The sequence below is a fragment of the Heterodontus francisci genome, chromosome 30 (assembly GCF_036365525.1).
Source record: "Heterodontus francisci isolate sHetFra1 chromosome 30, sHetFra1.hap1, whole genome shotgun sequence".
Lineage (NCBI taxonomy): Eukaryota > Metazoa > Chordata > Chondrichthyes > Heterodontiformes > Heterodontidae > Heterodontus > Heterodontus francisci.
The window spans coordinates 58,874,631-58,900,829 of NC_090400.1; the positions used below are offsets into that span (position 1 = coordinate 58,874,631).

General features: G+C 46.7%; 1 protein-coding gene across 3 annotated transcripts in view; it reads left to right on the forward strand.

Moving 5' to 3' along the window:
- The first annotated feature begins 3,686 nt into the window (after positions 1–3,686).
- LOC137346850 (solute carrier family 13 member 2-like) overlaps positions 3,687–26,199 on the forward strand; it is a 100,856-nt gene continuing 78,343 nt past the window's right edge. The window contains exons 1-2 of one of the 3 annotated variants that reach the window (XM_068010788.1): positions 3,687–3,824; positions 25,220–25,348. In XM_068010788.1, coding sequence (XP_067866889.1) covers positions 3,723–3,824; positions 25,220–25,348 — 231 coding nt within the window. In that variant the 5' untranslated portion in view covers positions 3,687–3,722. Of the gene's footprint in view, positions 3,825–5,348; positions 5,412–25,219; positions 25,349–26,199 lie in introns of those variants that run through there. The other 2 variants (XM_068010789.1, XM_068010790.1) reach the window with 2 other exon arrangements.

Genomic DNA, 26,199 nt, shown 5'->3' on the forward strand with positions numbered 1-26,199 from the left:
CCACCTTGGCTCCATATCCCTTAATACCCTTGTCGAGGAAAAAATCTATTGATCTCAGATTTAAACTGATTAATTGACCCCCGGCATCTACTGCTTTTTATGGGAGAGAGTTCCACACTTCAACCACCCTTTGTTTGAGGAAGTGTTTGCTAACATTTCTCCTGACTGACCTGGCTCAGATTTGTAAGGTTCTGTCCCCTTGTCTTGGACTCCCCGTCTTGCAAAAATATTCTCTCTATCCTATTAATTTCTTTCATAATCCTAAAAATCTCAATTAAATCACCCTTTAACTTTCTATATAACCTCTATTTCACAAGTGAAACTTTGAATTACAGACCTGACTGATTCAGTTGCAATCTCCTGCTTCTAAAATTTTAAAACTCTCATCTTTGTTTTCAAATCCCTCCATGGCCTCGCCCTCCCTATCTCTGTAACTTCCTCCAGCCCCAACAACACTCCCTATCTCTGTAACCTCCTCCAGCCCCAACAACCCTCCCTATCTCTGTAACCTCCTCCAGCCCCAACACTCCCTATCTCTGTAACTTCCTCCAGCCCCAACAACACTCCCTATCTCTGTAACCTCCTCCAGCCCCAACAACCCTCCCTATCTCTGTAACCTCCTCCAGCCCCTACAACCCTCCCTATCTCTGTAACCTCCTCCAGCCCCTACAACCCTCCCTATCTCTGTAACCTCCTCCAGCCCCTACAACACTCCCTATCTCTGTAACCTCCTCCAGCCCCAACACTCCCTATCTCTGTAACTTCCTCCAGCCCCAACAACACTCCCTATCTCTGTAACCTCCTCCAGCCCCTACAACACTCCCTATCTCTGTAACCTCCTCCAGCCCCTACAACCCTCCCTATCTCTGTAACCTCCTCCAGCCCCTACAACCCTCCCTATCTCTGTAACCTCCTCCAGCCCCAACACTCCCTATCTCTGTAACTTCCTCCAGCCCCAACAACACTCCCTATCTCTGTAACCTCCTCCAGCCCCTACAACACTCCCTATCTCTGTAACCTCCTCCAGCCCCTACAACACTCCCTATCTCTGTAACCTCCTCCAGCCCCTACAACACTCCCTATCTCTGTAACCTCCTCCAGCCCCTACAACCCTTCCTATCTCTGTAACCTCCTCCAGCCCCAAAACTCCCTATCTCTGTAACCTCCTCCAGCCCCTACAACACTCCCTATCTCTGTAACCTCCTCCAGCCCCTACAACTCTCCCTATCTCTGTAACCTCCTCCAGCCCCTACAACACTCCCTATCTCTGTAACCTCCTCCAGCCCCACAACACTCCCTATCTCTGTAACCTCCTCCAGCCCCAAAACTCCCTATCTCTGTAACCTCCTCCAGCCCCTACAACACTCCCTATCTCTGTAACCTCCTCCAGCCCCTACAACACTCCCTATCTCTGTAACCTCCTCCAGCCCCACAACACTCCCTATCTCTAACTTCCTCCACTCCACAACCCTCCCTATCTCTGTAACTTCCTCCAGCCCCAACAACACTCCCTATCTCTGTAACCTCCTCCAGCCCCACAACACTCCCTATCTCTGTAACCTCCTCCACTCCATAACCCTCCAAGTTCTCTGCACTCCTCTAATTCTGGCTCCACCATTGGTGGCCGCACCTTCAGTTGCCAAGGCACCAAGCTCTGGAATGCCCTCCTTACACCTCTCCACTTTGATTTCCTTCTTTAAGCAGAATATTTTGAAAAGGTGTGAAACTGGTAAGTGTCGATGTTCAGAGAGACCTGGGGGTACCTGTACAAGGAATGCACAAAGTTAACATGCAGGTACAGCAGGCTATTAGGAAGGCAAATGGCATGTTAGCCTTTATTGCAAGGGGATTGGAGTACAGGAATAAAGAATTCTTACTAAAACTGTACAGGGCTTTGGTGAAACTGCTTCTGGAATACTGTGTGCAGATTTGGTCTCCACATTTAAGAAAAGATATACTTGCACTGGAGGCAGTGCAGCAAGATTTACTAAATTAGTCCCTGGGATGAGGGGGTTGTCCTATGATGACAGGCTGAGTAAATTGGGCCTATGAGAAGAATGAGAGGTGATTTCATTGAAACATACAAGATTCTGAAGGGATTTGACAGGGTAGACACTGAGAGATTGTTTCCCCTGGGGGTATTTAGAACACGGGGACACAGTCTCAGGATAAGGGGACAATCATTCAGGACTGATATGAGGAGAAATTTCTTCACTCAGAGGGTTGTGAATCTTTGGACTTCTCTATTCCAGAGGGTTGTGGATGCTCCATCATTGAATTTATTCAAGGCTGGGATAGATAGATTTTTGGTCTCGCAGGGGATCAAGGGATATGGGGAGCGGGCAGGAAAGTGAAATTGAAGCCCAAGATCAGCCATGATGGTGTTAAATGGCGGAGCAGGCTCGATGGGCCGAATGGTCTGCTTCTGCTCCTATATCTTGTGTTCTTGTGTTTCTTAAAACCTACTTCTTTGACCAAGCTTTTGATCATCTGCCCTAATTTCTCCTTATGTAGCTCCATGTCAAATTTAGTTTTCTAATGCCCCTGTTAAGTGCCTTGGGTCATTTTAATATGTTACAGGTGCTATATAAATATAAGTTGTTGTTGTTCTAAAAAAGGACAATGAATTCACAGTAGTTTCCTTCTACAGATCCATGCTATTTGCCCTGCACTTATTATCCACCTAATAAAGTTCTCTGAAATAAATGTAATATATTTATATGGTTATTTATATGTTTTATTTGGAAGTATAGGGTCTTTCTGTGAACATTACTGAAGTGACTAAACTGACAAAATTGCTTTAAGATCAGTTTTCATTCACCAATTCAATGGTGACTGTCTAAATGGATTTCTACTTTCCATATTGAATAGACAAAGGCTAATATGACTTCAACATGAAGGAAAATCGATAGCAGTGTGACGTTAGCAGACTTTGGTGTGGGGGGGGGGGGGTGCAGTCTTATTAACCCCTTCCTTACAGTTCCACTTTGGTAGCTCAATTTCTCTCTCTTCTCTCCCAGGATTGGATAAAGGAGAGAAAGACTTTGCATTTCTATAGCGCCTTTCACAACCTCAGGACATCTCAAAGCTCTTTACAGCCAATGAAGTATTTTGAAGTGTCGTCACTGTTGTAATGCAGGAAAAATGGCAGCCAATTTGTGCACAGCAAGATCCCACAAACAGCAGAGTGATAATGACCGGATAATCTGTATATGCAATGTTGATGGAGGGATAAATATTGGCCCCAGGACGCTGGGGAGAACTCCCCTGCTCTTGGAGATAATGCCAGGTCATCCCTCAGTGATTTTTATTCCAGAAGAAAGAGTCCAGTCTGTGTCCTGGGAACATAAGAAATAGGAGCAGGAGTAGGAATGAACAACCAAAACTTCTACCCTAAATCCCTCTGCCCCCTGAACAAGGAGTAGCATGTGAATGAATCCAGGGAGGGGAACAGGCTGACAGTCTGGGAGATTAAACCTTAGACTCCCACACATCATAAGCTTGTGTTGTGACACTTTGTTTCTTGGGTAGTTGTAAAGATATTTTATAAGTTCAATTATGCCTGCCCCTCCCATTGGCTTCAAAATATTCTGCTGGGAGGGAAAAAACTGTCAGGTTAATGTTTAATTGTTTTTCAGTTATATACAAATCACTCCTGCCCTCTGCTCCAATAGAGCTTACGTAGTGTTGAAGAGGATCGAGTTCAGACACTGCCTGTAACAATGTACCCATGTTGGAGAATCGTGTGGGCTTTCAGGGACCAGCTGATTATATTCCTGGTTCCAATTCTCATGTTACCTCTTCCTTTGGCCATTCCAACAAAGGTAAGCAGACAGCGCTCTCAAAAGCAGCCAACAACCTGTCATGTAGCCTCCAGCAGGCAGGTTAAAGTGGAAGGAGTGCAGGCTTGTTTAAGGAGGGACATTAACTGCATGTGAGGGACTGGCGGTGGGTCGGGGGCGTGATTTCAGTTCCTGTGGGGAATGTTCGTAGGGCATGGTGTTGGCCCAGCTGACTGATCCTTTCTAAGAGTGAATTCTGAAATGCCTGATTCAAACACAGTGGTCACTGGAACAGTAATAGTTCCAATGAAACAGTTACACAGTTGTTAGAAGTTCTGTTCATGAGTGTTGGGAGTGGATGAAAACTGTGCAGAAAGGGGAAATTGTGAGAGAGATCGAGAGAAAGAAAGGCAAAAAGGGAGTTTTACTCTGTATCTAACCCCGTGCTGTACCTGTCCTGGGAGTGTTTAATGGGGACAGTGTAGAGGGAACTTTACTCTGTATCTAACCCCGTGCTGTACCTGTCCTGGGAGTGTTTAATGGGGACAGTGTAGAGGGAACTTTACTCTGTATCTAACCCCGTGCTGTACCTGTCCTGGGAGTGTTTGATGGGACAGTGTAGAGGGAGCTTTACTCTGTATCTAACCCCGTGCTGTACCTGTCCTGGGAGTGTTTGATGGGACAGTGTAGAGGGAGTTTTACTCTGTATCTAACCCCGTTTTTTTTTTTTTTCTTTTTTTTTACTCTGTATGCAACCCCATTTGTTTTTTTTAAACCAGACATTGATGTGAATATCCAGGTCCGGTAGGTTACACTGTACCTCATCACTGCTCCCCTGAGAGTCAGCCGGGCCGTGGGATTGGGACTTTACACTGGGGCTTCAGTGACTGAATGTCCCTGGAGATGTAAGACTGAGCCCCAACGAGCAGGAGCCTGTCCTGGGAGTGTTTGATGGGGGACAGTGTAGAGGGAGCTTTACTCTGTATCTAACCCCGTGCTGTACCTGTCCTGGGAGTGTTTGATGGGACAGTGTAGAGGGAGCTTTACTCTGTATCTAACCCCGTGCTGTACCTGTCCTGGGGAGTGTTTGATGGGGACAGTGAGGTATTTTCTGTGAAGGTGCCTCACCCTCATGCTATTTGTGTGCTGCAAGGGTTAATGACACTGTGAATTTCAGATTTGGTTGAAGATGTGGGTCCTGGTTGTAGATGCTCATGACGTGTTATCATGGAAGGACCTTCTTCTGATGATTGTAATATTTATCAGTCAGAGGATAAGCAAAATCTCTGGACTTTAGGACATAGCTGTACTTGTTTGGTAATAAAAGCTCTGCTGTCCTGCCAAAAGTAAAGTATTAATTGTTGCAGCCTCTCCTGACATTGTGTAACTTGGAGACAGACAGGATCTGATTGTACACACTCCAATCCCGAGACTTTGTGTTATTTTTGCAGTGAATGAAGACTCGCCCTCGTACACTGTAGATCCACATCATTGCAGTGGGACACCAACTTTCACAAACTTCAGTCATTATCTATCTCAGCCTCTGCTTTTTTCGCTGTTGTGCTGGGCAATCAGATCTCGTGGGGAAATCATGTTTCTCACTTGTTAACGTCTAGCATAAGGAGGATGGTAGCTATTTCAGATTTTTTTTATCAAGCTTTGAAATGAATTTTGGACAAGTGTTTTCTCGCACAGCCCAGAATATATTAAACATTCATTCTTGGGTGGTGGACTTGTTGACAAGGCCAGAATTTATTGCCTGTCCCTATTCACCCTTGCGAAGCTGGTGGTGAGCTGCATTCTGGTATTGCTATGTAATGGTTTGGATCCAGCTGATTGGCTTGCAGTTAAGAGTTAACCCATGCTGTTGTGGGACAGGAGTCACATTGCAGAGAAAGAACTTGCATTTGTATAGCGCCTTTTGGGACCTCCGGACATCCCAAAACACTTTGGAACCAATGAAGAACCTTTGGAGTGTGGTCACTGTTGTAATGTAGGCTCAGACCGGGTAAGGACAGCAAGTTTCCTTCACTTCCCTCAAGAACATTTGTGAACCAGTTGGGTTTTTCTGACAATCTGACAGATTCAACAACAATTTTGTATGAACAACCTTAACATTGTAAAACATCACAGAAACATTCGCAGATGGACAAAGGGGTCGGTTTTAAGGAGCGTCTTAAAGGAGGAGAGAGAGGTAGAGAGGAGGGGAATTCCAGAGCTTAGGGCCCAGGCAGCTGGAGGCACGGCTGCCAATGTCGGACCAAAGGACATCAGATAGTTTTAGGAATGGGTGACCTTGGTTGAGCTGATTGACCTTCCTCATTTACACACGACTTTCTTGTGTGGCTTGAACCTGCAATCCAACAAGATTGCTGCACTCCTCTAACTCTGGCATCATGAGCATCCCCCACCTCCTTCACTCCACCAATGATGGCCGTGCTTTCAGCTGCCTGGGCCCTAAGCTCTGGAATTCCCTCCTCTCTACCTCTCCATCTCTCTCTCCTCTAAGACTCTCCTTAAAACCAACCTCTTTAACCAAGATTTTGATCACCTGTCCTTGTGTGGCTCGGTGTCAAATTTTGTCTGATTCTGCTTCTGTGAAGCTCCTTGAGATGTTTTACTAGAAACATAGAAAATAGGAGCAGGGGTAGACCATTTTGCCCTTGAAGCTTGCAGCACCATTCATTATGACCGTCGCTAATCATCCAACTCAGTAACCTGTTCCCGATTTCTCCCCATACCCTTTGATCCCTTTCGCCCCAAGAGCTATATCTAACTCCTTTTTGAAAACATACAATGTTTTGGCCTCAACTGCTTTCTGTGGTAGTGAATTCTACAGGTTCACCACTCTCTGGGTGAAGAGATTTCTCCTCATCTCAATCCTGAAAGGTTTACCCCATATCCTTAGACTATGACCCCTGGTTCTAAATTCCCCCGCCATCAGAAACATCCTTCCTGCATCTACCCTGTCAAGTCCTGTTAGAATTTTATAGGTTTCTATGAGATCCCCCCTCACTCTTCTGAACTCCAGCGAATATAATCCTAACCGACTCAATCTCTCCTCATACGTCAGTCCCGCCATCCCAGGAATCAGTCTGGTAAACCTTCGCTGCACTCCCTCTATAGCAAGAACTTCCTTCCTCAGATGAAGAGACCAAAACTGCTGACAATATTCCAGGTGTGGCCTCACCAAGGCCCTGTATAATTTTCTATCCATCGCAATACACTACCCCCAATCCCATGTGCTTTAATTTTACATGCTAATCTCTTATGTGGGATGTTGCCAAAAGCCTTCTGAAAGTCCAAATAAACCACATCCACTGGCTCCTCCTCATCAACTCTACTAGTTACATCTTCGAAGAATTCTAGTAGATTTGTCAAGCATGATTTCCCTTTCGTAAATCCATGCTGACTCTGTGCGATTCTACCACTGTTCTCTAAGTGCTCTGCTATAAAATCTTTGATAATGGACTCTAGAACTTTCCCTACTACCGACGTGAGGCTGACTGGTCTATACTTCCCTGCTTTCTCTCTACCTCCCTTTTTAAATAGTGGGGTTACATTAGCTACCCTCCAATCTGTAGGAACTGTTCCAGAGTCTATAGAACCTTGGAAGATGACCACCAATGCATCCACTATTTCTAGGGCCACTTCCTTAAGTACTCTGGGATGCATACCATCAGGCCCTGGGGATTTATCGTCCTTCAATCCCATCAATTTCCCCAACACCATTTCTCTATTAATACTGATTTCTTTCAGTTCCTCTCTCTCACTAAGCCCTGTGTTCGCCAACATTTCTGGTATGATATTTGTGTCCTCCTTTGTGAAGACAGAACCAAAGTATGCATTTAGCTGGTCAGCCATTTCTTTATTCCCCATAATAAATTCCCCTGTTTCTGACTGTAAGGGACCTACATTTGTCTTCACCAATCTTTTTCTCTTCACATACCTATAGAAACTTTTACAGTCAGTTTTTATGTTCCCCGCAAGCTTGTTCTCGTACTCTATTTTCCCCTTCTTAACCAATCCCTTGGTCCTCCTTTGCTGAATTCTAAACTGCTCCCAATCCTCAGGTCTGTTGTTTTTCTTGGCAAATGTATATGCCTCTTCCTTGGATCTAATGCTATCTCTAATTTCCCTTGTAAGCCATGGTTTGGCTACCTTTCCCGTTTTACTTTTGCGCCAGACAGGGATAAACAATTGTTGCAGTTTATCCATGTGCTCTTTAAATGTTTGCCATTGCCTATCCACCATCATCCCTTTAAGTAACGTTTACCGATCCGTCATGGCCAACTCGCGCCTCATACCTTTGTAGTTTCCCTTACTAAGATTCAGGACCGTTGTCTCGGAATCAACTATGTCACTCTCCATCTTGATGAAGAATTCTATCATATTATGGTCACTGATCCCCAAGGGGTCTCACACCACTAGATTGTTAATTATTCCTCTTTCATTACACAATACCCAGTCTAGGATGACCTGTTCTCTCGTTGGTTCCTCAACGTATTGGCCCGGAAAACCATCCTGTATACACTCCAAGAATTCCTCCTCTACGGTATTGTGACTAATTTGATCTGCCCAATCTATATGCAGATTAAAGTCACCTATTATTACAGATGTTCCTTAATTGCATGCATCTCTAATTTCCTGTTTAATGCCATTCCCAACATCATCATCTACAGTTTGGGGGGTCAATGTACAACCATCACTAATGTTTTTTGACCCTTAGTGTTTCTCAGCTCTACCTATACAGATTCCACATCGTCAGAGCTAATATCTTTCCTCACTATTGCGTTAATTTCCTCTTTAACCAGCAATGCAACTCCACCGCCTTTTGCTTTTTGTCTGTTCTTCCTAAATACTGAATATCCCTGGATGTTCATTTCCCATCCCTGGTCACCTTGCAGCCATGTCTCCGTAATCCCGACTGTATCATACCCGTTTACATCTATTTGTGAGATTAATTCATCCACTTTATTGCGAATACTCCCCGCGTTAAGGCACAAAGCCTTAAGGCTTGTCTTTTTAACATTACTTGTCCCTTTCCCACTATTTTTCACTGTGGCCCTGTTTGATTCTGGCCCTTGATTTCTCTGCCTATCATTTATTTCCCTTACTGTCTTTTGTTCTTGTCTTTGATCCCCCCTCCTCTGACTCCTTGCAAAGGTTCCCATCCCCCTGCCATTTTAGTTTAAACCCTCCCAATCACTCTAGCAAATACTCCCCTTAGGACATCAGTCCCGGTCCTGCCCAGGTGTAACCCGTCCAGTTTGTACTGGTCCCACCTCCCCCAGAACCGGTTCCAATGTCCCAGGAATCTAAAACCCTTCCCCTCACACCATCTCTTCAGCCACGTATTCATCTGATATATCCTGTTATTTCTACTCTGACTGGCACGTGGCACTGCTAGTAATCCTGAGATCACTACCTTTGAGGTCCTACTTTTCAACTTACTTCCTAGCTCCCTATATTCTGCTTTTAGGACCCCATCCTTTTTTTTTTACCTGTGTCGTTTGTACCAATGTGTACCACGACCGCTGGCTGTTCACCCTCCCACTTCAGAATGTCCTGTAACCGCTCAGAGACATCCTTGACCCGAGCACCAGGGAGGCAACGTAACATCCTGGAGTCTCTTTTGCGGCCACAGAAATGCCTATCTATTCCCCTTACAATTGAATCCCCTATAACTATTGAATTCCCACACTTTTTACTCCTCCCCTGTGCAGCAGAGCCAACTGTGGTGCAACAAATTGGACTGTTGCTGCTTTCCCCTGAGAGGCCATCCCCCCCTCCCCCCCCCCCCCCCCCCCACAACAGTATCCAAGCAGTATATCTGTTTTACAGGGGAATAACCACAGGAGATTCCTGAACTGTCTGCCTCATCCTCTTGCTCTGCCTGGTGGTCACCCATTGCCCTCCTGCCTGTGGAGTCCGAGCCTGCGGTGTGACCACCTCTCCATACTCTCTGCCTCGTGGATGCTCCACAGTGTCCCCAGCTGCCGCTCCAGCTCCGAAACCCGGGCTTCCAGGAGCTGCAGCTGGAGACACTTCCTCCACACATGCTGGTCCCGGGCACTGGGATTGTTCCCGGCTTCCAACATAGAGCACGGGGAGCACACCACGGCTTTGAGCTCTCCTGCCATGACTTAACCCTTTAAATTAAATTAAACCTTCTGGAAGATCTTAATGTCCAATAATATCAGTTACTCTAAGGCACGTCTTCCATGGTCTTTGTTACTACAGAACTCCCTAAAAAAAAAACTACTTACTTTATTTGAAATAACTTTAAACTTTTCTTACCTGACATACTGACCCAGCTATTTAGAGCTATTCCCTCACAGCAGTGACTCACCAACCAATCACCTTGCAGCTTTCCTGTGACATCACTGTTGGCTTTTTTTTTCTTTTTTCAAAACTCTGGCGCGCTGGAAGAGATCCGACTGCTCTCCGCTTCCGGAAGCTGAGAGACTGGGCCTCTATGTTACCATGTTAAAAGCGCTATATGAATGCAGTTTGTTGCACTGAGATCTGGTAGACTAACACAGTGTCAACACACATAAGAACATAAGAAATAGCACCTGGAGTAGGCCATTCAGCACTTTGAGCCTGGCCCCATCACTTCACAAGATCACGGCTGATCATCTACCTCAACTCCACCTTCCCGCACTATCCCCATAATCGCTTAATTCCCTTTAATACCAAAGATCTATCAATGTCAGTCTTGAATATACTCAATGACTGAGCATCCACAGCCCTCTGGGATAGAGACTTCCAAAGATTCACAACCCTTCTCCTCAACTCAGTCCGAAATTACCCCTTACCCTGAAACAGTGACCCCTAGTGCAACTTAGAATACTGCGTGCAATTCTGGTCGCCACACTACCAGAAGGACGTGGAGGCTTTGGAGAGGGTACAGAGGAGGTTTACCAGGATGCTGCCTGGTCTGGAGGGCATTAGCTATGAGGAGAGGTTGGATAAACTCGGATTGTTTTCACTGGAACGACGGAGGTGGAGGGGCGACATGATAGAGGTTTACAAAGTTATGAGCGGCATGGACAGAGTGGATAGTCAGAAGCTTTCTCCCAGGGTGGAAGAGTCAGTTACTAGGGTACATAGGTTTAAGGTGCGAGGGGCAAAGTTTAGAGGGGATGTGCGAGGCAAGTTTTTTACACAGAGGGTGGTGAGTGCCTGGAACTTGCTGCCGGGGGAGGTGGTGGAAGCAGGTACGATAGCGACGTTTAAGAGACATCTTGACAAATACGTGAATAGGTTGGGAATAGAGGGATACGGTCCCCGGAAGTGCAGAAGGTTTTAGTTTGGACAGGCATCAAGATCGGCGCAGGCTTGGAGGGCCGAATGGCCTGTTCCTGTGCTGTACATTTCTTTGTTCTAGTTCCAGATTCTCCAGCCAGGGGGAAACAGCCTCTCAGCATCTACCCTGTTAAGCCCCTTAAGAATTTTATACGTTTCAATGAGATCACCTCTCATTCTTCTAAACTCTGAAGAATATGGGCCCAGTCTCCTCAATCTCTCCTCATCGGACAGCCCTCTTATCCCAGGAATCTGTCTATTGAACCTTTGTTTCACTCCTTCTAAGGCATGTATATCCTTCCTAACTGCGCACAGCTGTGGTCTCACTAAGGCCCTATTTACTTGCAGTAAGACTTCTTTACTCTTAGACTCCAATCCCTTTGTAATTAATGTCAACATAGCAATTGCTTTCCCAACTGCATGTTAACTTTCTGTGATTCGGGTACAAGGATACCCAGGTCCCTCTGAATAACAACATTCCCCACTCTCTCATCATTTAAAAAATATTCTGCTTTTCTATTTTTCCGACCAAAGTGGATAACTTCACACTTCCCCACATTATATTCCATCTGCTATTTCTCATCCACTCACTTAACCTGTCTAAATCTCTGTGTCCTCCTCACAACTTACTTTCCCATCTAACTTTGTATTGTCAGCAAACATTGGATACGTTACACTCAGTCCCCTCATCTTAGTCATAAATATAGATTGTAAACAGCTGAGTCCCCAGCACTGATCCTTGTGGCATCTCACTAGTAACAGCCTGTCAATCTGAAAATGATCTGTTTATTCCTTCTCTCTGTTTTCCATCCATTAATCAGTCTTTGATTCATGCTAATATACTGCTCCCAGTCACATGAGCCCCAATTTTGTGTAATAACCTTTTGTGTGGCATCTTATTGAATGTCTTTTGGAAATCTAAATATACAACATCTACTGGTTCTCTTTTGTCTGCTTTGCTAGTTACATCCTCAGAAAACTCCAATAGATTTGTCACATTTCCTTTTCATAAATCTGTGTTGACTCTGCCGAAATGTACAAAATTTTGAGGATAGAGTGGAGGTGAAGGGTCTATTCACCTTAGCAGAGAGGTCAGTGACGAAGGGGCATAGATTTAAAGTGAATGGTAGAAAATTTAGAGGGGAGATGAAGAAAAACGTTTTCACCCAGAGGGTGGTGGGGGTCTGGAACTCACTGCCTGAAAGGGTAGTTGAGGCAGAAACCCTCAACTCATTCAAAAGGAGTCTGGATATGCACCTCAAGTGTTGTAATCTGCAGGGCTATGGGCTGAATGCTGGAAGGTGGGATTAGAATAGGTGGATTGTTTTTCGGCCAGCACAGACACGATGGGCCAAGTGGCCTCTTTCTGTGCCTTAAACTTTCTATGATTCTATAAATCATTATAATTTTCCAAGTGTCCTGTTACTTTGTCCAACACAACCTTTTTTTCATTCTTTAATGGGTTGTGGGCATCGCTGGCAAGACGACATGTGTTGCCCATCCCTATTTGCCCTTGAACTGAGTGGCTTGCTGGGCCATTTCAGAGGGCAGTTAAGAGTCAACCATTTTTCTGTGAGTCTGGAATCACATGTAGGCCAGACCAGGTAAGGATGGCAGATTTCCTTCCCTGAAGGACATTAGTGAACCAGATGGGTTTTTACAACAATTGATGATAATTTCATGGCACCATTTCCGAGACGAGTTTTCAATTTCAGCTGGCAAGATGGGATTTGAACCCATGTCCCCAGGGAATTAGTCTGAACCTCTGGATTGCTAGTCCAATTAAGTTACCACTACGTCAAGTTATTAGTTACAATCTGTTTATTTATTCCACAGTTTTACCATTTTTTAAAATGATAACTGTTGTAAAATGCATTCATTAATTATAATTCCTGCACACCATCCAGGAAAAAGCAGCCCGCTTGATTGGCACCCCATCCTCCACCTTCAACATTCACTCCCTCCACCACCGACGCACAGTGACAGCAGTGTGTACCATCTACAAGATGCACCGCAGCCACTCACCAAGGCTCCTTCGACAGCACCTTCCAAACCCGCGACCTCTACCAACTAGAAGGACAAGGGCAGCAGACACATGTGAACATCACCACCTGCAAGTTCCCCTCCAAGTCACACACCATCCTGACTTGGAACTATATCGCTGTTCCTTCACTGTCGCTGGGTCAAAATCCTGGAACTCCCTTCTTAATAGCACTGTGGGTGTACCTACCCCACATGAAGTTGGCAATAAATGTTTGCCTTGCCAGTGATGCTCACATCCAAAAGAATAAAAATAAAATATACACAATGTAGAGTAGATGATGTGGACCATTGAGTCTCTCCTGTGGAGCTGCTGGTTAGTGATACACTGCTATTTTAGAACAGGAAAATTATAACAAGCACTGCTGCAGGAATTATACTGCTGCTAACTGTCCCATCTCGGGCTGAAGAATCACACTTGAAGGCACAGATCTAACTTTAACAAAGATTTAACAAGCTTTATTAAATACTTCAAATACTTTAAAAATATGCAGCAGCATATACCTATCTGAACTTACAACAACCCCTGGGTCAAATGTTTTCCCCAAAATACTGAATTACTTTCAGTTTCACTTCCAAATACTGTTACCATCTCTAATACTCAAGCCCACACATACAATCATGACACTAACATGCAGGCATGTTCCCCTTTGTGATTACAAAGGGACAATTGCTCTGCATTCTGGACTTCAAGGCTCAGGTTATTTCGAGGTCAGGTCGACTTAGTTTCTCTCTTTAATTTGTGATTGCTGAGGTTAATCAGAAGTTACAGATATTCTGTTTCGGGCGGAGTTTCCTCTGCTACCGCTGTTCATTGACTCTTTTTCCTTGAACTTTCATTTGCATTTAACACACAATTTTCATGCAATGACAACAAATACACAATAGTTACAACTAGTGAATCTCCTTTAACCTTGTTCATGGCCCATTGGCAATGAAGGCATTATCCCATAAGTCTATTGGATAGGACTGTGACCCCTGGCGCTGACCCCACCAGAGGTCGTGGAGGTCAACAGGATGGTACCTCATTTGCATAGGCCTGGCAGACATCGAAGGTCATGGTGGGAACATCCTGGTTATGTGCCTGGCCCACGGCTGACCAGGAAGTCAGGTAAAAGAAAGAAAAAACTTGCATTTCTATAGCGCCTTTCACCACCTCAGGATGTCCCAAAATGCTTTACAGCCAATGAAGTACTTTTGAACTGTGGCCACTGTTGGAACATAGGAAACATGGCAGCCAATTTAGGCACAGCAAGATCCCGCAAAGAGCAAGGTGATAACGATGAGACAATCTATTTTTAAGGATGTTGGTTTCTGGATAAATATTGGCCCCAGGATACCCGGGAGAACTCCCCTGCTCTTCTTTGAAATAGTGGCCATGGGATCTTTTACACCCACCTGAGAGGGCAGACGGAGCATCATGTTAACGTCTCTTCTTAACGACATCCCATCTGACAGTGCAGCACTCCCTCAGTACTGACCCTCCGACAGTGCAGCACTCCCTCAGTACTGACCCTCTGACAGTGCAGCACTCCCTCATTACTGACCCTCCGACAGTGCAGCCTCCCTCATTACTGACCCTCCGACAGTGCAGCGCTCCCTCAGTACTGATCCTCTGACAGTGCAGCACTCCCTCAGTACTGACCCTCCGACAGTGCAGCACTCCCTCAGTACTGACCCTCCGACAGTGCAGCACTCCCTCAGTACTGACCGTCCGACAGTGCAGCACTCCCTCAGTACTGACCCTCTGACAGTGCAGCACTCCCTCAGTACTGACCCTCCGACAGTGCAGCACTCCCTCAGTACTGACCCTCCGACAGTGCAGCACTCCCTCAGTACTGACCCTCCGACAGTGCAGCACTCCCTCAGTACTGACCCACCGACAGTGCAGCACTCCCTCAGTACTGACCCTCTGACAGTGCAGCAGTCCCTCAGTACTGATCCTCTGACAGTGCAGCACTCCCTCAGTACTGACCCTCCGACAGTGCAGCGCTCCCTCAGTACTGACCCACCGACAGTGCAGCGCTCCCTCATTACTGACCCTCTGACAGTGCAGCACTCCCTCAGTACTGATCCTCTGACAGTGCAGCACTCCCTCAGTACTGACCCTCTGACAGTGCAGCACTCCCTCAGTACTGACCCTCCGACAGTGCAGCACTCCCTCAGTACTGACCCACCGACAGTGCAGCACTCCCTCAGTACTGACCCACCGACAGTGCAGCACTCCCTCAGTACTGACCCTCTGACAGTGCAGCAGTCCCTCAGTACTGATCCTCTGACAGTGCAGCACTCCCTCAGTACTGACCCTCCGACAGTGCAGCACTCCCTCAGTACTGACCCACCGACAGTGCAGCGCTCCCTCATTACTGACCCTCTGACAGTGCAGCACTCCCTCAGTACTGATCCTCTGACAGTGCAGCACTCCCTCAGTACTGATCCTCTGACAGTGCAGCACTCCCTCAGTACTGACCCTCTGACAGTGCAGCACTCCCTCAGTACTGACCCACCGACAGTGCAGCGCTCCCTCAGTACTGACCCTCCGACAGTGCAGCACTCCCTCAGTACTGACCCTCTGACAGTGCAGCACTCCCTCAGTACTGATCCTCTGACGGTGCAGCACTCCCTCAGTACTGATCCTCTGACAGTGCAGCACTCCCTCAGTACTGACCCTCTGACAGTGCAGCACTCCCTCAGTGCTGACCCTCCGACAGTGCAGCACTCCCTCAGTACTGACCCTCCGACAGTGCAGCACTCCCTCAGTACTGACCCTCTGACAGTGCAGCACTCCCTCAGTACTGACCCTCTGACAGTGCAGCACTCCCTCAGTACTGACCCTCTGACAGTGCAGCACTCCCTCAGTACTGATCCTCTGACAGTGCAGCACTCCCTCGGTACTGACCCTCCGACAGTGCAGTGCTCCCTCAGTACTGATCCTCCGACAGTGCAGCACTCCCTCAGTACTGACCCACCGACAGTGCAGCACTCCCTCAGTACTGACCCTCTGACAGTGCAGCAGTCCCTCAGTACTGATCCTCTGACAGTGCAGCACTCCCTCAGTACTGACCCACCGACAGTGCAGCGCTCCCTCATTACTGACCCTCCGACAGTGCAACACTCCCTCAGTACTGACCCTCTGACAGTGCAGCACTCCCTCAGTACTGATCCTCTGACGGTGCAGCACTCCCTCAGTACTGATCCTCTGACAGTGCAGCACTCCCTCAGTACTGACCCTCTGACAGTGCAACACTCCCTCAGTACTGATCCTCTGACAGTGCAGCACTCCCTCAGTGCTGACCCTCCGACAGTGCAGCAGTCCCTCAGTACTGACCCTCTGACAGTGCAGCACTCCCTCAGTACTGACCCTCTGACAGTGCAGCACTCCCTCAGTACTGATCCTCTGACAGTGCAGCACTCCCTCGGTACTGACCCTCCGACAGTGCAGCGCTCCCTCAGTACTGACCCTCCGACAGTGCAGCAGTCCCTCAGTACTGATCCTCTGACAGTGCAGCACTCCCTCAGTACTGACCCTCCGACAGTGCAGCACTCCCTCAGTACTGACCCTCCGACAGTGCAGCACTTTCTCAGTACTGACCCTCCGACAGTGCAGTGCTCCCTCAGTACTGATCCTCCGACAGTGCAGCACTCCCTCAGTACTGACCCTCCGACAGTGCAGCACTCCCTCAGTACTGATCCTCCGACAGTGCAGCACTTTCTCAGTACTGACCCTCCGACAGTGCAGTGCTCCCTCAGTACTGATCCTCCGACAGTGCAGCACTCCCTCAGTACTGATCCACTGACATTGCAGCACTCCCTCAGTACTGACCCTCTGACAGTGAAGTACTCCCTCAGTATTGCAGTGTCAGTCTGGGTTTTGTCCTCGGGTTTCTGGATTGTGGACTTCAACCCACGACAGTCTGACCCAAAGGCACCGGGTACTACCCTCTGAGCTATGGCTGAAAAAGCGATTCGGTAGTGGGTGCACTTGAGTGGTCCTCATCTGTGATCATTTGGAAAGTGTTCTGGCCTCTGGAGATCCCGTGGGTCGACTCTAAGTCGGGGAGTCAGTAAACTACCCCCCTCGCACTCTGCTGCAGGAAGTCTCTGTCCTATTGGGGTGGTGGTTGGGGGGTCATTGGCCTGCTAAAGGGCGGGGGAAAACTATTGCCCCATTGTGAGGCTACCGAGGAATCCTTAGAATTGTCAGAGACAACTACTTTAAACACTGCTGTCATTTATATCGTAGAGAATATATTACATCAAATCACATCAAGTCTACAGGACAGAAACAGGCCATTCAGCCCAACTGGACAGCAGCTGTTCATCATTCTGCAATTCACACCCCCACTAGGCACATCTTTACTTGTCCCATTACCACTCCCTTTGGCCCTGCACCATCATCCCTTCTGTCATTTAATCTCTCCTGTCTTCCACGCTATCACAGACCTTCCCTTTGGTTCGTTTTCCATCCTCCCCCCTTTCACCTGTTTTAAAACCCATTACATTTCTAATGTTTCCCAGTTCTGATGAAGGGTCACTGACCTGAAATGTTAACTCTGTTTCTCTCTCCACAGATGCTCCCAGACCTGCTGAATATTTCCAACATTTTCTGTTTTTATTTTGATCCATGCTCCACATGAACAGACAAACATACAAATCAGGAGCAGGAGTAGGCCACTCGGCCCCTTGAGCCTGCCCCGCCATTCAATAAGATCATGGCTGAACTGATTATTCCACATTTTCACCTGCCCCTAATAACCTTTCACCCCCTTATCAAAAATCTGCGTACTTCTGCCTTAAAAATATTCAAAGATTCTGCTTCCACCGCCTTTTGAGGAAGAGAATTCCAAAGACTCACGACCCTCTGAGAAAAAAATTTCTCCTCATCTCTGTCTTAAATGGGTGACCCCTTATATTTAAACAGTGACCCCTAGTTCTAGATTCTCCCACAAAGGGAAACATCCTTTCCACATCCACCCTGTCAAGACCCCTCAGGATCTTATATGTTTCAATCAAGTCACCTCTTACTCTTCTAAACTCCAGCAGATACAAGCCTAGTCTGTCCAATCTTTCCTCGTAAGACAACCCACCCATTCCAGGTACTAGTCTAGTAAACCTTCTCTGTACTGTCTCCAATGGATTTACATCCTTCCTTAAATAAGGAGACCAGTACTGTACACAATACTCCCGATGTGATCTCACCAATGCCCTGTGTAGCTGAAGTATATCATCCCTGCTTTTGGATTCAATTCCCCTGGCAATAAACGATAACATTCTATTAGCTTTCCTAATTACCTGCAGTACCTGCATACTAACCTTTTGCGATTCATGCACTAGGACACCCAGATCCCTCTGCATCTCAGAGCTCTGCAATCTCTCACCATTTAGATAATATGCTTCATTTTTTATTCTTCCTGCCAAAGTGGACAATTTCCCACTTTCCCACGTTATACTCCATTTGCCAGGTCTTTGCTCACTCACTTAACCTATCTATATCCCTCAGTAGCCCCCTTATGTCCTCTTCACAAGTTACTTTCCTACCTATCTTTGTGTCATCAGCAAATTTAGCAACCATACCTTCGGTCCCTTCATCCAAGTCATTTATATAAATAGTAAAAAGTTGAGGCCCCAGCACAGATCTCTGTGGCACACCACTTGTTACATCTTGCCAACCAGAAAATGACTCATTTATGCCTATTCTCTGTTTCCTGTTAGCTAGCCAATCTTCTATCCATGCCAATATGTGACCCCCTACACCATGAGCTGTTATTTTGTGCAATAACCTTTGATATGTCACCTTATCAAATGCCTTCTGAAAATCTAAGTACAGTACATCCACCGGTTCCCCTTTATCCACAGCACATGTAACTCCCTCAAAGAACTCCAATAAATTGGTTAAACACGATTTCCCTTTCACAAAATCATGTTGACTCTGCCTGCTTACCTTGAATCTTTCTAAATGCCCCGCTAAAACATCTTTAATGATAGCTTCTAACATTTTCCCTAACACGGATGTTTAAGCTAACTGGCCTGTAGTTTCCTGCTTTCTGTCTCCATCCCTTTTTGAATAAAGGAGTTACATTTGCTATTTTCCAATTGAACAGAACCTTCCCCGAATCTAGGGAAATTTGGTAAATTAAAACGAACGCAAGAATTATCTCACTAGCCACTTCTTTTAATACCCTAGGATGAAGTCCATCAGGACCCGGGGACTTGTCAGCCCACAGCTCCAACAATTTGTTCAGTACCACTTCCCTGGTGATTGTAATTTTCTTGAGTTCCTCCCTCCCTTCCATTTCCTGACTTACAGCTAATACTGGGATGTTACTTGTATCCTCAATAGTGAAGACCGATGCAAAATATCTGTTCAATTCATCTGCCATCTCCTTATTATCTATTATTAATTCCCCAGACTCACTTTCTATAGGATCAATGCTCACTTTTTTTATTCTTTTCTTTTTTAAGTATTGAAAGAAACTCTTACTGTCTTTATATTTCTAGCTAGCTTTCTCTCATACTCTAATTTTACCTTCCTTATCAATCTTTTAGTCATTCTTTGCTGTTTTTTATATTCTGTCCAATCTTCTGACCTGCCTCCCATCTTTGCGCAATTATAGGCTTTTTCTTTAAGTTTGATACTATCTTTAACTGTTTTAGTTAACCACGGATGGCGGGTCCCACCCTTGGAATTTTTCCTGACTATGCAGAACCTCTTTCCTTGTCCTGCCTATGTCATTGGTACCTATATGGACCTCGACGACCGGATCCTCCCCCTCCCACTGTAAGTTCCTCTCCAGCCCTGAGCAGATGTCCTGAACCCTGGCACCAGGCAGTCAACACAGCTGTCTGGGCTCTCACTCTTTGCTGTACAGAAGTGTCAATCCCCCTAATTATACTGTCCCCTACTACCACTACATTCCGTTTTTCTCCCTCCACTTGAATGGCTTCCTGTGCCATGGTGCCATGGTCAGGTTGCTCATCCACCCTGCAGCCCCCACTCTCATCCAAACAAGTTGAAAGAACCTCAGACCTGTTGGACTATAGCAAAGACTGAGGCTGCTGCACTCCTGCCCTCTGGGTCCCCTTACCTGTCTCAGCTGCAGCCACACTCTCCTGACTACCAACCAAATCAAAAGACCCTATCCTAAGGGGTGTGACTGCCTCCTGGTACAAAATGTCCAGGTAGCTTTCCCCCTCCCTGATGTGTCGCAGTGTCTGCAGCTCGGACTCCAGTTCAATGACTCTGAGCCGAAGCTCTTCGAGCCACAAATACTTACTGCAGACGTGTTTGCCCGGATCGCACTGGCATCTAAGAGTTCCCACATGCTGCAGCCATGACACATCACCTGTCCTGCCATCCTTAATGTATTTTAATTAACTACTTAGTTATTTTATCCAATTATTTATTTTATTTTCCTTTTTTAAATATATTTTATTAAGCTTACTACTAGTTCCTTTACTATTTTAAATGTTAGGATTAGAGTAGACCTTAATCACTTACCAGATACCCACCAAACAGGTAGCTTCTTCCCAAACCAATCACCTATGTGCTTGCTTGTGATGTCATACTTGATTTTCTTGAATGAGCTCATTCCACTAAACAGAGGATCCAATAGGATCGAGGATAGGATAGAGGAAAGGAAAGGATAGAGGAAAGGATAGAGGAAAGGATAGAGGAAAGGATAGAGGAAAGGATAGGATAGCCCCTCCCTGCTTTCCACGCTCTTTTCAATGAAGCCTCTCCCCGCTCTCCGTGCTCCTCCCACCCTACTTGATCTTCCCCCTATCACCATATCCTTCTATTCCTTTCTCCCTCATGTGTTTATCCAGCTTCCCTTTAAATGTATCGATATTATTCACTACCACCCTGTGGTAGTGAGTTCCACATTCTCACCCCTCTCTGGGGAAAGAAATTTCTTCTGAATTCCGATTGGATATATCTTATATTGATGGCCCCTAGTTTTGGATTGTCCCACAAGTGGAAACATCTCTCTCTGTACCCTATCAAACCCTTCCTCATTTTAAAGGTCTCGATCAGGTCACCCCTCAACATTCTCCTTTCTGGAGAAAACAGCTCCAGCCTGTTCAGTCTTTCCCGATGGAACCTCTCTGTTCTGGTGTCATCCTTGTACGTTTTTCTGCACTTTCTTGCAGTGCCTCTATATCCTTTTTATAATCTGGAGACCTGAACTGTTCACAGTAACTCCGAGTGTGGTCGAACTGTTCAGAGTAACTCCGAGTGTGGTCGAACTGTTCAGAGTAACTCCGAGTGTGGTTGAACTGTTCACAGTTAACTCCGAGTGTGGTCGAACTGTTCACAGTTAACTCCGAGTGTGGTTGAACTGTTCACAGTAAACTCCGAGTGTGGTCGAACTGTTCACGGTTAACTCCGAGTGTGGTCAAACTGTTCACAGTTAACTCCGAGTGTGGTCGAACTGTTCACAGTTAACTCCGAGTGTGGTCGAACTGTTCACTGTTAACTCCGAGTGTGGTCGAACTGTTCACGGTTAACTCCGAGTGTGGTCGAACTGTTCACAGTAAACTCCGAGTGTGGTCGAACTGTTCACTGTTAACTCCGAGTGTGGTCGAACTGTTCACGGTTAACTCCGAGTGTGGTCGAACTGTTCACGGTTAACTCCGAGTGTGGTCGAACTGTTCACAGTTAACTCCGAGTGTGGTCGAACTGTTCACAGTTAACTCCGAGTGTGGTCGAACTGTTCACAGTTAACTCCGAGTGTGGTCGAACTGTTCACGGTTAACTCCGAGTGTGGTCGAACTGTTCACAGTAAACTCCGAGTGTGGTCGAACCAAGGTTTGATAGAAGTTTAACATAACTTCTCTGCTTTTCAATCCAATCTTTCTGGAAATGACCCTAGGGATTGGTTTGCTTTTTTTAATGGCCTTATTAATGTATGCCATTGTAGTATATTGGAGAGATTCTGCAATGTTGTATATTTTCTAGTGTACAGTGTTTGCATTATTCGCAACAAAACTTTTAATACTTTTAATTCATTGATGCTTCATATTTTAAAGGGGGTGCAGGAACAGAGAGACCTGGGGGGTGTATATACATGAATCACTGAAGATGACAGGGCAAGTTGAGAAAGTTGTTAAAAGATCATTCAGAATCCTTGACTTTATTAATAGAGGAATTGAGGATAAAAACAGGGAATTTGTGCTAAATCTTTTATAACACACTGGTTAGAGCAGGAATATTAGGCTGGATATTGTAATCGGCGACGAGCTTCAAAAATGGCGGTCCGTCCATGCGGACCACACGTCGCGGAGCTGCCGCAAAATTCAATGTTGCGGTTCATTTAAATAGCTGGGGCAGACTCCCCCCTGCCTCCCCCACTCCCCTGATGAAGGGGCGGGCGGTCCGTCCCCGGCAACGGCCTCAGGCGCCGTTACGCAGGAGCCACCCCAATTTTTAAAGGGCTTCGAGCCCCACAATGCAATTTAAATTTTTAAAGGTGCAGTGTTTTTAAAAAATGAAATACATTTATCCGGACCCCCTCGCACTGCCCTCCCCAATAACCATGGAAATGATCACCTGCCCCCTCCCCCACCAAAACACTTACCTGGGCGGGGGTGGGGGAGGGGAAGTAACCCGACCTTCTCCCCCACCCCCCACAAAGTTCATCAACTTTAAACTTTACCCCTTCTCATCACCCCCGAGACCAGTGAAACTAGTTTTACCCCACTCCCCCCACTGAAATACTTACCTGCTCCCCCTTGCCCACCAGTGTCCCGCATCGGCTCTCCGCCAGCATCAATATCAGAGCGGGACGGACGGCGGGAACGGGTAAGTACTTAATTCATTAATTTAAATAAATTAAAATAGTCGTTTAGTAGGACACAACCTGAGTATTGCTGAAAATAGAGACATTGGCCGGGATTTTACCCTCAGTGGACGGGAGCTGGCCACCTACTGAAAAGTTGGTGACTAACCCACTTCCGCCTTGCCTGGGGATCCGCCCTGTATTTTGCAGGTCGCCGGGCTTCAATTGGTGTGAGGCTTGAGGCAGGAAGTCCCGCCTTATGGAGATGCTGGCCAATCAGCGGGCTGGCAGCTCTTTCGATCCAGCAGCGCTATCAGAAGCGGTGGCCACTGTTGGGACTGCAGCCCAGCATCAAGAAAAGATGTCGGGGAGCCTCGTGCAAAGGTAAGTTTTGGTTGCCTCGCAGGGGTAAATGGTCAGGCCCTGGCGAGGCAAGGGTGGGGATGGGGGGCATGTTGAGTGTTGGGGATGGTTGGGGTAGCAGGGGCAGCCCACCATCGAGGGCACAGGGTACCTGATCATGAGGGCCACTAAAGGGTCTTGATCGGCCTGGGGCGGACAGGCCGTTTTTCGCCGCCGCCGCCCTGCGTAAAGTGGTGGTGGAGGTGGGAGCGGGTCAGGAAGGGCTCCTGGGGCCTCCTGCTCCATTTTATGCCCCCCCATCCCACTCTTTGGGGTGATGTAAAATTCAGCCCATTGTTGTTGAAGCTTTTCGTCTTGCACTCATCAGGATAATCCTCAAGAATACCAATGTAAGCGAAAGCAACAACTTTATACTGTATGAGAAGAGAGTGCTGATTGGTTGGCAAGTGAACTCTGATTGGTAGAGGCGTTGCATGGAGAATGCACCAGTTTACAGTGACCGCCAGTTCACTGTCAAGCTTTGTTTGAAATTTAAACCAGGCAGCTTGATTGGTCAAGGCATTGCCCTGAGGAACGAACCAGGGAATGGATGTCACTTATTTTGGTTAGCTGAAACAGGCGCAATGTTTGTACATGTTCTTTCTGTCTGCCATGAGTATGGTCCTGTGTATTAATAATGTAGCTTCCAGTAAGCGCTAATGCGCCACACTGTGAGCCCGACTGACAATCTTAAATTGGTTGTCAGCGTAATTCTTAGCACACTGAGGATTATTTAGCAAATGTTGTTCAACTGCAGAATCGCATCTAATGTTGGACACTGTGTTTTGAGTTTTGCAAGCATGGGCTGGTTGGGTACAGCCCGTACCTTGCCCGTTGCAAACAGCGGAAGGGACATGTTGTTTGATATGATCCACCAATCTGTGGGACGCACGGTCTATATATCTAGCATCACACTGGCAGTGAAATGCATATATCACGTTACTCATTTGTGTGATAGGCAGGACGTCATTTTGGCTTGACGGCAGCATCCTGTTAGTGACGAGCACCACAAGTGTTGCTACCGCATAGCAGCAGCGTGAAACAGATAACTTCACCTGTTACCCTTCTAGGGTAATCTGAGGTAGACTGGGCACGTTTCAGGGCCGGGAATGACAGCCTGAGGCCCGATCATAAGTTTGTGCGATATGCAGCGAGAAATGATCTGATCGGGGTAGCCATGGTCACACTGGATGTCTTTGATTCGCCCGATTTCAACATCAAGCTTGCACGGTGAGCAAATAGCTGAGGCCATAAATAAATTAAAATATGTAAATTTTGCTTCCATCACCGAGTGGCGGAGGGCCACCACAAGGCCTCGCTACCACCGGCAATATCGGGCTGGGATTTGCCAGCACGAGGCCTGTGGTGGGCCTCTCCCAGAGGCATTTTCCAGGCCCCTCTGCCATGACCCCTGATGGCAATGGGGGCTGTAAGATCCAGCCCATTCTCTCTAATTCTGGGTTTGTGGAGAGACCGGAGGAACTGGGGTTTTCTCCTTAGAACAAATAGGTTAAGGGTAAATTTAATTGAGATGTTTACAATTATGAAGATTTTTGTTGGATTAAATAAGGTGAAACTGTTTCCATTGACAGCAGTGTCAGTAACCAGAGGAGAATGATTTTTACACAGTGAGTTGTTGTGATCTGGAATGCGCTGCCTGAAAGGGCGGTGGAAGCAGATTCAATAGTAACTTTCAAAAGGGAATTGGATAAATTTTTGAAAAGGGGAAAAATTGTGCAGGGCGATGAGGAAACAGCAGGGGCGTGGGAGTGATTGGATAGCTCTTTCAAACAGCCAGCACAGACACAATGGGCCGAATGGCCTACTGTGCTGTTACACTCTATGTATACTATAAGAGGCTGTAAAGCAAACAGTGTCGCTGATGCATCTCTTTCCCTGTTTAAGGAAGCTGGCTGTGGCTACACAATCATACTCATGGCAACGTATTGGTGCACGGAAGCACTCCCACTCGCTGTCACTGCCCTGATTCCTGTGCTACTGTTCCCAATGTTCGGAATCATGAAATCGTCAGAGGTACGTTGCCGAGGAATGGGGGTCAATGTTCCTGGTTTACACAAGTGGCAGAAACAGCAGACAGGATAGTGCTGGGGATAATGGTCAGTGCTGGAGATAATGGTCAGTGCTGGGGATAATGGTCAGTGCTGCAGATAATGGTCAGTGCTGGGGATAATGGTCAGTGCTGCAGATAATGGTCAGTACTGGAGATAATGGTCAGTGTTGGGGATAATGACCAGTGCTGGGGATAATGGTCAGTGCTGGAGATAATGGTCAGTGCTGCAGATAATGGTCAGTGCTGGGGATAATGGTCAGTGCTGGGGATAATGGTCAGTGCTGCAGATAATGGTCAGTGCTGCGGATAATGGTCAGTGCTGCGGATAATGGTCAGTGCTGGGGATAATGGTCAGTGCTGGGGATAATGGTCAGTGCTGGGGATAATGGTCAGTGCTGCAGATAATGGTCAGTGCTGGGGATAATGGTCAGTGCTGGGGATAATGGTCAGTGCTGGGGATAATGGTCAGTGCTGCAGATAATGGTCAGTGCTGTGGATAATGGTCAGTGCTGGGGAAATGGTCAGTGCTGGAGATAGTGGTCAGTACTGGGGATAATGCTCAGTTCTGGGGATAATGGTCAGTGCTGGGGATAATGGTCAGTGCTGGGGATAATGGTCAGTGCTGGGGATAATGGTCAGTACTGGGGATAATGCTCAGTTCTGGGGATAATGGTCAGTGCTGGGGATAATGGTCAGTGCTGGGGATAATGCTCAGTTCTGGGGATAATGGTCAGTGCTGGGGATAATGGTCAGTGCTGGGGATAATGGTCAGTGCTGCAGATAATGGTCAGTGCTGGGGATAATGGTCAGTGCT